Below are 15,774 nucleotides of genomic sequence, written 5' to 3'. Positions count from 1 at the left end.
TCCTTGTGAATATATAACTTAAAGCATTGCAAACGTGTTGGTAGCGTAGTGTTTATATGTGATTTAAATAACCGTTCTAAGCCGTCAGTGGTGTGTGGTTACAGATATTGGATTGCAAGTTGAGAAAGAGACACAAATACACAAGCAGGTGGCTGAAAAGTTGTACTTGCAGATTGTAGGATTTGTTCCTTGGTGCTAAAATACAGGTGACAAAATGACATTGTTGTATAGCTTCATAATTGCTCTATAGCCTTGGTTTGCACATGGGGGTCCAGGAAACCCCAGAAGTTCATGTTTATTGTTTGTTCCGAAAAATCTGATCCCTTATTATTGCACATATTAGCAGGTTGGATGTTAATTAATAAAAAAAATATATTCTTTTTAAACTGGTAAACTGGTCATTATAAACAGTTCTAGGTTTGTATTGTATTCTTACTAGTCAAAAAGTTTGATAAAAAAATCCTGACTATATTGGTCTATGTATAGGTGGTATAGTAGGGCTTGGCGTGTGTCATATGATGTATATTCAAAGTTTATACAGTTTTAATTTTGTTTCTATATGAATTCTATAAGGTTTGACACTTCTTAATGTCGAACAATGCTAACTCTTTTCCGATTTAGCAATACCAGTCTGTTATTATGATGTTATGATGATGCTACACGAAAAATAGAGTTTGAGTGACAGCGGCATCCTCCTATCAGCGGATGATCCCGCGTTTTACACCGCCCTTAAACGGAATCAACCTATTAGCAGTCAGAGCCACACTGAGCAGCGCAACGATTGGCTGACTCCGAGTTCAACTTAAACGCCCATTCATAAATAAGTCATCGCAAAGAGGAAGCGAAGCGAGCAGCACGGAGGCTAGAAATTCGCTTCGGAAATGATCGCGTCTGTATTTTCTACTGACGCGTTCGGCTGCTGGGGGCCGAGACAGATACATACAGCTTCCGCAGCGCTCAGCAAAATCGCGTGTATCATATAACTCTCTCCAGCTCTGATCCCTTAATTTAGAGGATTTATTTATTTATTATTCGTCTTCTTATTTTGCAATGGCTTGAGATCTCTCCATCACCAGGAAGCCTATTGAGACTATTGTCCATCCTGACTCATGTGCGCACAGCTCTTAATCCAGTTGGTGTTGTGATCCAGATCTGAATGTTCACTGAGCCATGGCAGGGAAAGAGGAGCAGCTTTACGCCAAAGTGACTCCACGGAGACAGCGACAGAACCGCGTAGGAACCCTGAAACACGGCTCCAGCCTGGACGTGCTGCTCAGCATGGGCTTTCCCAAGACCAGGGCGTAAGTAACACGTCTCTCCTGCTATCATCTCACTCCACTGTGTCTGCCATCTAACATCAAGCTCACACACAGTCACAAGTGTCCATAGGTCACTACTGGTGGTGACTCCTTATCCAAGTGCTGGTGATTTTTCCATAACCCAAGTCGCATCTAGATGCATCATTAATGAATTCTTTTGGCATCTTGTTACAGCTCTGATTTTATTTTTGAAAGTTGGAGATGTCAAACTTTTTATTTACACCTTTCAGATTACACCATTCAACCCTATGGACTCATAATATTTATTTCATGAGCATAACATAAAGATTAACTGTTACACATTAACCAAATTCTGCCATAATATTTTTTCCTGCCTTTATTATTATTATTATTATTATTATTATTATTATTATTATTATTATTATTAGTGAACAATTTATTAATAACATTATTATTATTGTTAGTAGTAGTAGTAGTAAAGGATTCATGAATAATAATAATAATAATAATATTGTTATTGTTCTTCTTTTTCATAATAATAATAATAACAATAACCTTCTTCTTCTTCTTCTTCTTCTTCTTCTTCTTCTTCTTCTTCTTCTTATTATTATTATTATTATTTATGATTCACTAACCGTTGTATTAAAGCTTATTAATCCTATAACCTGAACATCCTAACAATTATGTTAGTTTGCATCATTTTAAACCGTATTAAAGTGACCTATCCTTTAAATAAGAAAAGCAATATTTAGATAACTAGTTGTTCATAGCAGTTGCATATCACATATGCCTGGATTCATGGGTTTTGCCTTGCAGATGCTAATTGTTAAATTTACAGACAAAACATTATTATTATTTACAGTTCAGTAAATAAACCATTCAACCAGGGATAATCTATTCATCTATGGGGACTTAAAAGCACTTAAATGCCGTTAATGTAAACAAACAAACAAGTAGGTTTGGGCCTGATGCAGAGGAAGCCTGAAATACTGTAGAATTAAAAATGTAAACAAAAAATTATCATCATTAAATCAAAGTATTTTTAAAAAGCAGCAGATGAGCATAAAATAAAAAGTATCTCAAAGCTTGTATGAAACACGTGTTTATAGACAGATCACCGGGATATAAAACTGATATTTCAGAATAAACCGGGAATAATAAATAAAGCAATACATCATACATCAAATACATAATAAATAAATAAACCTCTATATGTAATAAAATGAGGATGAATAATATAGCTGTAAAGATTTGAATGTCATTATAAGTGTACAGGTTTAGGTACTTAGCATAGCGTTTAATCGCAGGACACTTCAGGTAGTCTGTAGTATTATTGCTCTGTCACGGTTCTAGGTGCCCCTGTGGGGGTGAATCAGTCAGTCTGTAAACACGTAATAGATGGGTGTGGGAACAGACCGAAAACATGACCATCATCTCTATAATCACACATCCATTTTCATTACTTAGGTTCAGATGAAGCGAGTTAGCTTCCGGCAGTTGAGTAGTGCATTTCAAGGTCGGTTAAACTCAAGTGCAGTGAAAGTGTGTGTTTTCAAAATGAATACAGACACACAGTCTAAAATATTCCATCAAACAAATAATGTCAGTTCAGGAAGAAGTCAGCTGACGCCTTCCACATTGGTAAGCCATGTCTTCATTAAGCTAAATTTGGTGCACAGGTGCATTGTCATTCTGGATCAGGGTTAAGCCTCTTAGTTGAAGCAAAGTGAAATCGGAATTCTACAGTATTTAAAGACATTTTAGACAATTTTGTGCTTCCAACAAAAGTTTAGGGAAGAACCACATGTGTGCAATGGCCACTTTTCTGATTCCTGTGAGAAGTTTGTGGTTGTGTGTTCTATTCGCCTATAAGTTAAACCGTGTACCGATGAGGACATGAGAGAGCTGGACATACTAAAGGATTATAGCGCTGCCGCATTGGGATTGTTTGGTAAAGATGAAGCACAATGAACAGGATTGTGTGTCATGTAGGAAAGCAAAAATGAATGAATGAATGAATGAATGCATCCCAGTTAGAAAGTTCTGTACCTGTGAGGAATCATTTACCAAGAATGACATGAAGCACAATAAGAATAATTATTATTCAATTAATTTTTTCGTATTGGGGGCACGGTGGCTTAGTGGTTAGCACGTTTGCCTCACACCTCCAGGGTTGGGGGTTTGATTCCCGCCTCCGCCTTGTGTGTGTGGAATTTGAATGTTCTCCCCGTGCCTCGGAGGTTTCCTCCGGGTACTCCGGTTTCCTCCCCTGGTCCAAAGACATGCATGGTAGGTTGATTGGCATCTCTGGAAAATTGTTCCGTAGTGTGTGATTGTGTGAGTGAATGCGATGGGTTGGCACTCCGTCCAGGGTGTATCCTGTCTTGATGCCCGATAACGCCTGAGATAGGCACAGGCTTCCCGTGATCCGAGGTAGTTCGGATAAGTGGTAGAAAATGAATGAATGAATGAATAATTTTTCTTACTGAAATGAAGCATAATAAGAAGAAGAAGAGAAAAGCAACAGTAAATTGATCTTGAACAGTCCCTTCAGGATTTGTGTGATTCTTGTGGCCAGAAATTCTGTGAAATTTCAAATACAGTATTATTTTTTCTTATACATTTTGTGTTAATTTTTGTAGTCCATTTTTATTAAGTGATCTATATCCTATATTCTTTCTGGTTGTATCGTTCATATTCATAGATAGGTTCATACGATGACTTACACATACAGATCGAAGCCCTAAATCTATAGGGGATTTACCATAAAAGGGCATATTAGTGAAATTAGTCATCTTCACATTTTATTTTAGATTAGTCATTTTCAGACCGCAGATTAAGTATTTCCCTGAGGTTAATAGTCGAAAAAACTACAAATATTACCAAGTTTGGGTGTTATGAATCACACAAACAGTCCAATCGGGTGAAATGCTAGTTGATAAACATCCGCGCCCACACAGCTATATACATCTTTCCTCATTCATGACTGGGACGTGCTGATTTGCTGATACGATCGACTGTGGCATTCAGTATTAAGATGTTAAAATAGTAAATAGCTGTTTATTTAACTGTGGAGGTTGTGAAATGCTAGTTAGCTTAGCTAGCTTCTGAGTTCACTAGCTTCTGAGTGATGAAACACTGAAGGAGTCCTTGAATGTGATCTATCCATTTTGTATTTTTGTTGACTATTAGTATTGTAGTATTGTTGACTATTATTGTATATTAAGTCTGTAATAAGTTGATGAAGATGTTGTGGAAATGTTTTAAAACGAGCTGTACATGTTTAAACCTCATGTCAGGTGCACAGTGGTGCAGTGGGCTGTGGGGTAACTGGTTCCATCATTAGCTAGATGCATTGTTTGTGTGGAGATTCACAATTTAAATGACTATGCTAAATTAATGACTACTCAGATCGACCCCAGTATTATTCCGCAGAAAAAGTTGTGACACCTTTTGGCATTAAAATTCTCATTAGCACGTTTGCTAATTAGCTTGCTAGTTATCTTTGAAGAGCAAGAGATGAGTATATGAATATATAGCTGGTTTATGAATGCACTGACGATTTAAATTCCTTCTGGGTAAAATCTTTTAAGGTTAACTAAACTCCCAAAAGTGCCTTAGCCTCAAAAAACGTTGAAACGCAGTTGTCTCTTTCAAAGCCACTCCATCTTTATCCTCACCAGAGGAAGTTGCCATCTCTAACAAACCATGAACACACCATTATGTTACTGTCAGTGAGGAAGTGTTTGGTCATTTATCAAAATCACTACAAACACACACTTGTCTTGGTTTAATCTTTAGTTGCATCTTGCTTCTTGTTGTCATTTTATTTCAGACCACAGTTGATGATAAGGATGATGAGGATGAGTTGTTGGTTAGTTTTTGGATTATAATGCCATTGCACAAAATCAGCACCTGGATAGGTGTGTTTTATCAGCTCTTGTTTAGTTTCCAGACATCATTTCAGATGTTTGTAGAGATATCAATTTTGATTGTTTCGTTTGCTTTTTTAAGAATAACTTGCCTTGAAAGTTTCTACCAAGGTAGAACTTTGTAACTACCAAAGGTGTTCAAGGAAAGACAACTGGTGAAAGAGCGACAGGGTCATGGATGCCTGAGGTGCATTGATGCGTGTGAGAGTGAAGGATAGCACGTCTGGTCTGATAGATGGCACCAGGACACATTGTGGGAAGAAGGAAAGCCAGCGGAGGCAGTGTGAAGCATTGGGCAATGTTCTGCTGGGAAATCTTCAGTCCTGGCATTCATATCGCACACCAAGTACACCGCTTCATGGCAACAGTGTTCCCTTTCAGCAGGATAGTACATCACTGCAAACACTGTTCAGGAATGGTTTGAGGAACATGACAAAGAGTTCAAGGAGTTGACTTGGGCTTTCCTCCCAGCTTACAGGATTTAATGCTGCTAATGTGTGTGTATACTGTATAATGTGTGTGTATGAACAGTGTCACATATTTAGCTTCCAACACTCTCTAGTGTTGGGCTTACTTCATTCTGTTGTTAAACTTTTATTCCTAATGTAATGCACACTTCCTCAAAAAGTCATCTTAATCAGCAGACGACTTAAAGCACATGAACTTATTTAACACACAGATTTATGCTGTACACCACATTCAGCCTGCTATTATTATTATTATTCTGCTGTGTGTGTGTGTGTGTGTGTCCTGTTGTCAGTGATACAGTGATATATATGACCCTATTAAATGCAGTTTAAGTATCAGAATTATTTCCAAATTTAAATATTCACATAAACATATCAGGTTTAAAGGTGTTACACTTTTCAAACCTATTTAAATCAAGTCATTCAAACCACTTCAGTGAGATCCGAGACCCCATTTAGAGCAGTTTAACGTGCCTCTGATTAAAGCTGGATTGAAATTGGAGTGAAGCAGCTCATTACTTTTAACCACTGACTTCTTGTCTTCTTTGATGTTTTCAGTTGTTTTATGTTTGCATGTCTTTTTAATTTTCTTATAGGTACAGTTGTGGATTAAATGTGATTTAAAATGTAATGTAGACGTGATGTATTGGGAAGTGTTTTGATTGTCGTGTTTGGCTTAAGAGACAGACTTGTTTTAGAAGATAGGGAGGCGTTTAAACAAACTTTTCTAAAAATATTTTGCCTGTAGCACAACCGAAACCACTCCTCACACATACTCCAACATGTTATTCAAGGAAATTAAAAACAGCATGCAAACTTGTGGTCTTTGATGATGATGATGATGATGTGCATATTTTGTTTGAAACAGCTGGAAACCAGGAACAACACAGGAAGTTGATTATGTAGTGAAATGAACACATTTGCATTTTACACGCAATACAGAGATCAGATGATAGTCAAATTCACATTTTTATCTTGAAGAGAAAATGCTTTGGGTTAAACACTGATCATGATACAGCCTAGAAATAAAATGCATCAAATAAGGTGTAAATGGGGTCGTGAAAATACAAGTGACTTATTGGAGTCTTTTTTTTTTTTTAAATAGATTCACATTCTTATTTTTTTTCTTTCTATTTAGTTCCTTTGTTTAATCTTCATTTTGTAGCACGCCATTTTATTTATTTATTTGTTTGTTTGTTTATTTATTTATTTTTAGACAAAAGTTAAAATGGATGTGATTATAATTCATATATTTTTATTTTAATTGAATAATTTCACCGAGTAATACATCATAATAACAGCCCGAATAAATATTTGCCTGCTATCTGCTGCGAGATGAACCCGGATGCTGTCATTTAACAAGTGAATAATAACAAGAAGTAGTGCTTAACTCTGTGTACTGTTGTGAGAGTGCCTGCTTTTTATGTCCGTGTTCAGCATTGAATTTCTTTGTCATGTCAAATCCATATCGATGCTTAACAGACATGTACATGTATGTAAGAATGAGCCGTCTACTAGGAAATATTCATAGGGAAACAGGAAAAAGATGAACACACATGTTTCTATCTTTGAAGTAAATGGGGATATCAAACCTGTAGGCGTTTATTTCCAACCACTAAAATTCATTTTTGAGACAATTTGAGAAATCCGGCATGTGAAACGGAACACCAGTGTACTGGTGAAAAGAATTAAATCCACCGTAGCATATTATACTCGGCATCAAAGAAAAGATGTTCAGATGTGAAAAAAACTGAAAAAACAGTAATTAACTGGACTGCTTTTATTGGGTGGCCAGTTTAGTCGTTTGTCCAACCTTATGGATGTTTTGTTCAAATTAATTTTTAAACCTCAGATCATTCCTCTTCTCCACTTCACTGGTCGTCGCACACATCGTGATCTTTTCTCTCCTGAGAACATGCTACGAGACACTACAACCACATTGTACTGATGTCATGAGGTCGCGGTGAAGTCACCGTTATTCATGTGCAGTGGAAATAAAGTCTTTTCATAACCAAAATGTGGAAAAGGTCAGCGTATGTACACATTTTAAGAAACGCACACACCCAAACATTAAAAACACCAATTTTCCTGTACCGGGACGGGCAGTTACACAAATTTTGAGAAGAACATGCTCATGTGAGAGTTCAAGGAAACTGTGAGTAAGCCTTGAGATTAGTTTAGAAACGGCTCAGTTATTTCATTTAAATGTGTTACATAAGTCAGAAAGCCTGACTGTACTCTGCTCCTTGCCTGAGTAGGCCTGTAAAATTTTCCGGTGACATTTTATTTAAATTGCTTGCATGAATCTGATCTAATCAAGCCAAAAAGTGTTGGCTGTGCACAGCGGAGAAGCTCCTGTCCATCAGCAGAGCTCTGCTTACACCTTAGTGAGCAGCTTCTAGGTGCTGGCTATGATGAGATTCACTATATCACAGTGTTAACATTTTATTTAGATTTAAAGGTTAAAAGAATCAAGTGCTAGAGCAGGTAGGATTGTTCAGAATTCCTTTGGGAGCCCTGGGAAGTAGGAAGAGACCTTTCTGAGGGTGGGGTATCAAACAACGTGCAGTTAACTGTAGAAAGGGTTTAAGAAAGGGTTGTAGAAAGGGTTTTAGTCTGAGTACATTTAGCGTGCAGTCTTTACTGTACCTTCTCCCACAGGCAATGGGTTTGTCTACTATTAATCTATGGCATTAGAACATTGGACATCGTAATATATTCATCATCAATGCATCATGAAACTCTGCTGGAGGATGTAAAATATGATCAACTGGTGAACTGGCAAAAAAGAGAAGAGAAGAAAACTGGTGCTTTAGATTCTTAGCATTTGTGTTATTTATTTGTCTTTAGCAACATTACAATCCTGAGGCTTGAAACTCTGAAGTTTCTGTTTCCCTTTTAGCTTAGTTTAAATGAAAGGGCTTGGGGGTTTCCTCCAGGAAATCCACTTTAATCTGCCAGTCTGAAGATGTGTATTTCAGCATTATTGGCATCTCTAAAGTGTGCGTCGGCGTGAGTCTGTGTCGGCGTGTGTGCGTGTGAGTCTGTGTGTGCGCGTGAGTCTGTGTCGGCGTGTGTGCGCGTGAGTCTGTGTCGGCGTGTGTGCGCGTGAGTCTGTGTCGGCGTGTGTGCGCGTGAGTCTGTGTCGGCGTGTGTGCGTGTGAGTCTGTGTGTGCGCGTGAGTCTGTGTCGGCGTGTGTGCGCGTGAGTCTGTGTGTGCGCGTGAGTCTGTGTCGGCGTGTGTGCGCGTGAGTCTGTGTGTGCGCGTGAGTCTGTGTCGGCGTGTGTGCGCGTGAGTCTGTGTGTGCGCGTGAGTCTGTGTCGGCGTGTGTGCGCGTGAGTCTGTGTCGGCGTGTGTGCGCGTGAGTCTGTGTCGGCGTGTGTGCGCGTGAGTCTGTCGGCGTGTGTGCGCGTGAGTCTGTGTCGGCGTGTGTGCGCGTGAGTCTGTGTCGGCGTGTGTGCGCGTGAGTCTGTGTGTGCGCGTGAGTCTGTGTCGGCGTGTGTGCGCGTGAGTCTGTGTCGGCGTGTGTGCGCGTGAGTCTGTGTCGGCGTGTGTGCGCGTGAGTCTGTGTCGGCGTGTGTGCGCGTGAGTCTGTCGGCGTGTGTGCGCGTGAGTCTGTCGGCGTGTGTGCGCGTGAGTCTGTGTCGGCGTGTGTGCGCGTGAGTCTGTGTCGGCGTGTGTGCGCGTGAGTCTGTGTCGGCGTGTGTGCGCGTGAGTCTGTGTCGGCGTGTGTGCGCGTGAGTCTGTGTCGGCGTGTGTGCGCGTATCTGCATGTGTATCTGCGTATCTGTGCAAGAGTGAGTGAGTGTGTGTGTGTGTGTGTGTGTGTTATTGTGCCCTTTTATGTGTTGGCACTCTGTCTATGGTGTCCTCCTGATTTCGCCTATACTGAGTCTCCTGGAACAGTCTCCAGTTTCCCTGCAGCTCTCTGTAGCATCAGCGGTACAGAAAAATATATGGGGGGGATTTGAAATTGTAGTCTAATTCTTATGTTGAATTATGGGATTGTCTTCTCCAAGAAGGATCCAGCTGGTGTCTTAAACAATTTTTTAAACTATTTCTACATGAATTTGTTTAAATGTTTAAACCCTGTGTGTAAATTCAGGTGCTGTGGCGTCTACGCGTCTCAGTACTATCTGTTCTGGGGCTTTAAAGATTTATGCTCTTTCAGCCTCGTTTATTTCTCCTGGTTGATCTGGTTAATAGTGAGACAGCTGATGTGTCTTTATCACATGACGTGTTCAGAGGAAGTATATGGGGAAGTGGGAAATCCAAAGCAGGACTAATACAGAAGACATGAGGTATGTGGGTGTTCATTATGTACTTGAGTAAGCAAGCATGTAAAGGGGGAAGTCGTGGCCTAATGGTTAGAGACCCTAAGAGAGTAGCCTGGTTAGAGAGTCTGACTCGTAACCCTGAGAGTCTGACTCATAACCCTAAGTCTGACTCGAACCCTAACCCTGGGTTCGAATCTCGGGCCGGCCACGACTGAGGTGCCCTTGAGCAAGGCACCGAACCCCCCAACTGCTCCCCGGGCGCCGCTGCATAAATGGCTGCCCACTGCTGCGGGGGTGTGTTCATGGTATGTATGTTCACTACTGTGTGTGTGCACTTTGGTCAAATGCAGAGAACAAATTCTGAGTATGGGTCACCGTACTTAGCCGTATGTCACGTCACTTTTTAAAGGAAAAAAGTGTACAGTAAAAAAAACAGACTCTCTGTCTGTGTCTGTGTGTGTGTGTCTGTCTGTTTGTGTGTGTGTCATGTGTGCGTGTCTGTTTGTGCGTGTCTGTGTGTGTCTGTGTATGTCTGTCCATGTCTGCACATATACTGTATATATGTGTGTGTGTGTGTGTGTGTGTCTGTTGTTTGTTTGGTGTGTGTCTGACTGTTTGTTGTGTGTCTGTGTCTGTCTGTGTATATATTACCACAGAATATACATCCATTGTCTCTGGAACTGCACTAGAAGTACAGATGGACGATTTGCTGGATAGATGATCACCATTCTTCTAAAACGCACAACACGTGTCTTTTGATGATGTGATGTTGATGGTGGAGAGAGTCACCCAACACGACCAGTCTGAAATTTATTCACAGATGTTCACCTTGGTTAAGATCATGGTGACTGTGAGAATATTCACACAAGATTTACATCATTTTATCGTCAAACCATTCAGCGAGCCCTCATGCCTTGTGCACATCATTCTTGGTGTGACTTTCTCATTAGAAAAACAAGTCTTGTAGGCATTTACCATATGGAAGCTGCCAAACAGGACTAAAACATTTCCTTCATTTTTCACGTTCCGTAAGACTGCATAATTAGAATTTTATTTCAGTTTCCAAAACATGCAAAAACCCTGCAAGCTGATTCGCTGATTTAACCGTGGATTTCTGTCTGCTTCACATGAACTAAGTAGCAAAAATGCTTTGTGTTTGGTGAGGTTTCTGTTTAAAGGTGCAAAATACAAGTCAATACACACACACACACACACACACACACATACATGCGCACACAAAAAAATACATGCACACACATGCATTCATATACACACACACACATAAAAACACATACATATGCATACATACGTTTACATACATACACATACACACTTACTTACGCATACATATACACACACATACACACTTAACTATATCTTAAATATTTTTTTGACAAAAATATTGTCAAAGTTATTTATTTATGGACTTTAAATTACATTGTCAAATTAAATTCTAAAAAGCAGCAAGAACGACCGCAGATGTAACAAGACGGCGAGGTTTCAGAGTTGAAATTTCTAAAAATGGTTGGATTATTTTAATCATTTAATAAGAAATACTGGACATATTATTATGTTTTATTATATCGAGTTATTTTATAGAAATAATTAAAACCATAGATTTAATATCTGTATAAAATCACACATCAAACATGTGGCAGATAGTTAACTATTATCAGTGCATGCCTCAGTCATACAAGGAAATACAACCAGATGTACTGCAGTTTTATATTAATCATTTACTCGAACTGATAGAGGCTGTCCTGACCTTCCGGTTGCAGCCTGATTCACTAGACGTAAGAGGCAGTTGTGTCGAAAGAGTCGTGTGAGAATGCCGCCTGGACGTGGAGAAACACTGTGTGAACGCTGCTGCACCGCTGATGTAAATTAGCAGCAAAACGCAGCAAATAAAAAAACTTATTTCTTGACGAAAGATGGAACGGAAAAACTCCTTCAATCGAAGTGAGCATGAATGCACATTATTTTTTATTAGTAGCTGAACGCAGAACTGAAAATGAAAGCCGAGGTTAAATTTAACGAGGGCGTTTAGATTTAATGGATTTCGTCTCATGTGAAGAAACATACAAACCGTAGTCCTGGCTGAAGACATAGCCTTAACCGTAAGGTCTAAAAATGTTTCAGAAATATAACTCTGTGGGTTTAATGATTGAATGAATTTAAAATGATGACCCAGAGGAGATCATAGTTCGATAGGCTCTGTGTAGCAGCGTCATGCTGAGCCGCCTAATCTGTAGGCCGTTCCCTTGTCACACTTGTATTTCAGAGCTTCTTGTTTTGTGATCCTTTTAGCAATTTCACACCATGTGTACTTCTTCAAAAACTTATCAAGGTTCGTCATCAGTGAAGATGATAAACCACTCAATACGTGCGTGCGATTCAACTAGTCCGACTTGAAATGATGCCAAAATTAACTCTCTGTTGCAACATTTTTTTTCCATTAAAACATGCTGTCAGTGAGATATTAATAATTTGGTGTTTTCCTACATGGTAATGAGAAAAAGAAAGAACTTGATTTCTTGTGCTCAATAACACACACACACTGCATACACACTCTATACACGTGTGTTATTGAGCAAAAGAACTTGATTTCTTGTGCTCAATAACACACACACATGCACTGCATACACACAAGCAGTCCTCCTACGCTACCAGGCTCCCTATACACTCGCAGCAGTTTGTCCGCTGAGAGGAAGTGGCCTGTCTGAGGAAGTGGTTTGTGACCTTTCAAGTGCACCAGAGCTGCTGCGACTTAAAGAAACCCATACGTGCTGAGCGCCAAGTTGGAGATTAGCGCTGACACTCTGACATACACACATGCATGTACACGCATCCACTCACAAAACAACCAGATGAATGTATATTTCATCGATGGAAAGGTATTCCATAAATTTACACTGGACATTTAAATAAAGATAAATAGAATAAAAAGTGTTCATATGGTCTAATAAGCCTCTGTGTAATGTGCTCTCAGATCATTTTTGCGTAGGATAAACTAAAAGTAAACTCTGTCATGCAAAACTAAGCAGTTTTAGGTTGGCGTTGAAAACCTACTTATTCATGAAACACTTCAACTAGCACTTCCTTCCTGTTTGTTGCATATATGTTTATTTAGAACAAAAAAAAAACTTGAACTATCCATCTATCTATCTATCTATCTATCTATCTATCTATCTATCTATCTATCTATCTATCTATCTATCTATCTATCTATCTATCTATCTATCTATCTATCTATCTATCTATCTATCTATCTATCTATCTATCTATAAACAGATGGTTGTGGGTGACCACTATGTTATTCCCTATAGCAGGTCAGATGACCATAAACGCTCTTCATCATCATCATCGGGTCACATGGCTGTACGTTACGTATGCCCGACCTGTTCTAGGAAGCTATTGTTTTTATGGTTCTGCATTTTAAATGTGACAAATGCTTGCTTGTGTTTTGGTTTCAGGTTTTGGCGGGGATTTCCTCAAGCATCTTTATACACCTCTCCATGCAAAACGTGTTCAAATAAACAAAAAAAAAAAAAAAAAGGAGAGAGATTAAAGATTTCACTGTATACAAAAATCATACAATGGTTAGGAAATTTTTTACTACTAGAGATCGTTGACAGGAACACCCATGACACGTGCGTGTCGGTCATCTCGGGTCATGTTTTGTTTACGTAGCAGAAGTTTGCTGATTATTGAATACAAATTTCAAAATTGACTTCATTTAAACCACTACGGAACTAACAGATAGAAAAGTATTTTTTTGCTGCAGTAATACAGATTTAGGTTTTATCACTTGCATGTGTATGGAATGTTAGATCTGTGTATCAAACGTTATCCTCCTTTCAATTATTGAATTGAAATAAATCTATCTTACTATTTTGAGTGAAATGACATACAGAACCCAATAAAACATTAGATAGATCTATAGAAATATAACAAACATAACATAGTCAAGTGCTAGTTATCCTTCTGCTGTGTTTAGGCAGAAAAGTTCTTAGAATTTTTGTTCTATTTTAATCAACATATTTGATTTTATTATTTACTCAAGGTGGTATTTTCAGATTGCGTTTTATTTTTAACTTATTCAGGAAATCATTTTATTTCTTTATTTTTTATTGTTTTAAATTTTATTTTGGATTTTAGATGGCTTCTTTTTTATTTAATTTAAATATGATTTATGTGAATTCATCAATATATTTATTTATTACTTTTTATATTTTTTAGAGTTATTTATTATTATATAATTTTTAAATGAATATATAATTTTTATTAAATAAATAAGAAACAATTATCGAAAATGAAAGCTTTTAAAGGTTACAATTTACCATTTAACACCCAGCGACGGAGGAAAGGAAAATATAGCTGTGGGAAACATTTTGCTGACTTTTTGTGTTCTCTTTTGAGAAGGAAGGAGTCGAGTCAAGGCACGTACGAGTCAACTTTTTATCGCCTCAAGGCAATTGATTTTCATTTCTTAAATAATATGTTGAAGATTACACTACAGATCCTCATCCTGACGTGTTTCTCTCCTGATGGGCTGGAGATTCATTCGTAATCACACATCATTTTAGACTAGGGTGTTGCCACAAGTTGCTTCATATACTTGTGACCTTTTCGTGTAGGAAAGTAGTGTGTGTTAGTACCTGATACAACATCATCTGCTTCAGTTCTGCTTTAATCGCGTTCTTATTACTATTGGAGATACCATTTCTAAACTTACTGCCTTATCCAACAATCTTTTGTGATAAATTTAATCACAGGGATTTACCTTTATTGAAATCTATTTCCTGGGGAATTCTGATTAATGCAGAATTCTATCTTCGATCAAAAAAATGCTGTCAGTATTTTTAACAAGCTTATAAATTTACGCCAAAAACATAGCTGTTCTGAAAAAATGAAGGGTGCGAGCTGAAATTCTTCAGGTCTTGGTAAAATTCATGTAAACTCATGATGCCAGAAGAAGAAAGTTACAGATAAATATTTGTGGTTTTGTTTTCAGCTCCTGTGAAGAGCCGAGCAAGTTTATCTTTTGTTTAGATGGTAAAATAGGGGAATTTCCTGTTTCTTTACTCATTTAATTAAATTTTTACTGTCATAAAATGTAAATGGTGCAAACCAGATACTAAACCCTTTAACGGAAGAAAAGGAAATGTTTAATTTCAATAAATAAACCAAATGAACTAGAATTATCCCCCCCCCCCCCCCCCACACACACACAAAAGTATGTTGTGGCTGTGAACGGTTTCGAAAGCGACATGAAAATTAACGAAACTCCGATTTCTTAAGCGGATAGGAAATTTGAAAGATGACCTGCTGCTTTTGTTGAGCTCATAGGTATGTTGTTTCACAATAGTCAGACTGGAGATTCCAGCATCTACACCACTAGGGTGCCTGAACGAAGAGGCTGCAGATGGCTGAGTAATCCGTCGTATCGTTGCACAAAAATTTTCAAATCTTTTATTCTTTTCAACGATTCAGTAGATGAGTTCATGTTCCTGTTGTCTGAGCAGCTTAGCCCGTGATGGTTGGACATCATCAACATATGTTCTATTCAGCTAGCATGTATGCCACTGGTTGCCATAGTAACAAAGTTTCTTAGTGGGTAGGAGCTAGCATTCCAAATCAGTTTTCTTGGTGCTAAAATGAAACATTTTGTAGGTAGCTTTTGTGTCGTAAATTCAGACGTGTATATGTGCATCATATTATATACGAGATGAAGAAGAAGCAGTGAGTGCTGTTAGCCAACTATCTGCACTCCATATTTTCCTTCTCTAATTTGTCACGTTTTCTGACACGCCAGCG

General features: G+C 38.5%; 1 protein-coding gene across 3 annotated transcripts in view; it reads left to right on the top strand.

Annotated features, from left to right (window-relative positions):
• Nucleotides 1-822: 822 nt before the first annotated feature.
• Nucleotides 823-15,774, top strand: part of ubash3ba (ubiquitin associated and SH3 domain containing Ba) — a 45,425-nt gene continuing 30,473 nt past the window's right edge. The window contains exon 1 of one of the 3 annotated variants that reach the window (XM_027165360.2): nucleotides 823-1,301. In XM_027165360.2, coding sequence (XP_027021161.1) covers nucleotides 1,171-1,301 — 131 coding nt within the window. In that variant the 5' untranslated portion in view covers nucleotides 823-1,170. Of the gene's footprint in view, nucleotides 1,302-11,810; nucleotides 11,917-15,774 lie in introns of those variants that run through there. The other 2 variants (XM_027165361.2, XM_047809211.1) reach the window with 2 other exon arrangements.

Source organism: Tachysurus fulvidraco, chromosome 26 (assembly GCF_022655615.1).
Source record: "Tachysurus fulvidraco isolate hzauxx_2018 chromosome 26, HZAU_PFXX_2.0, whole genome shotgun sequence".
Lineage (NCBI taxonomy): Eukaryota > Metazoa > Chordata > Actinopteri > Siluriformes > Bagridae > Tachysurus > Tachysurus fulvidraco.
Note: the sequence above shows the minus strand (reverse complement) of the source record. Positions and strands in the feature narration are given on the sequence as shown.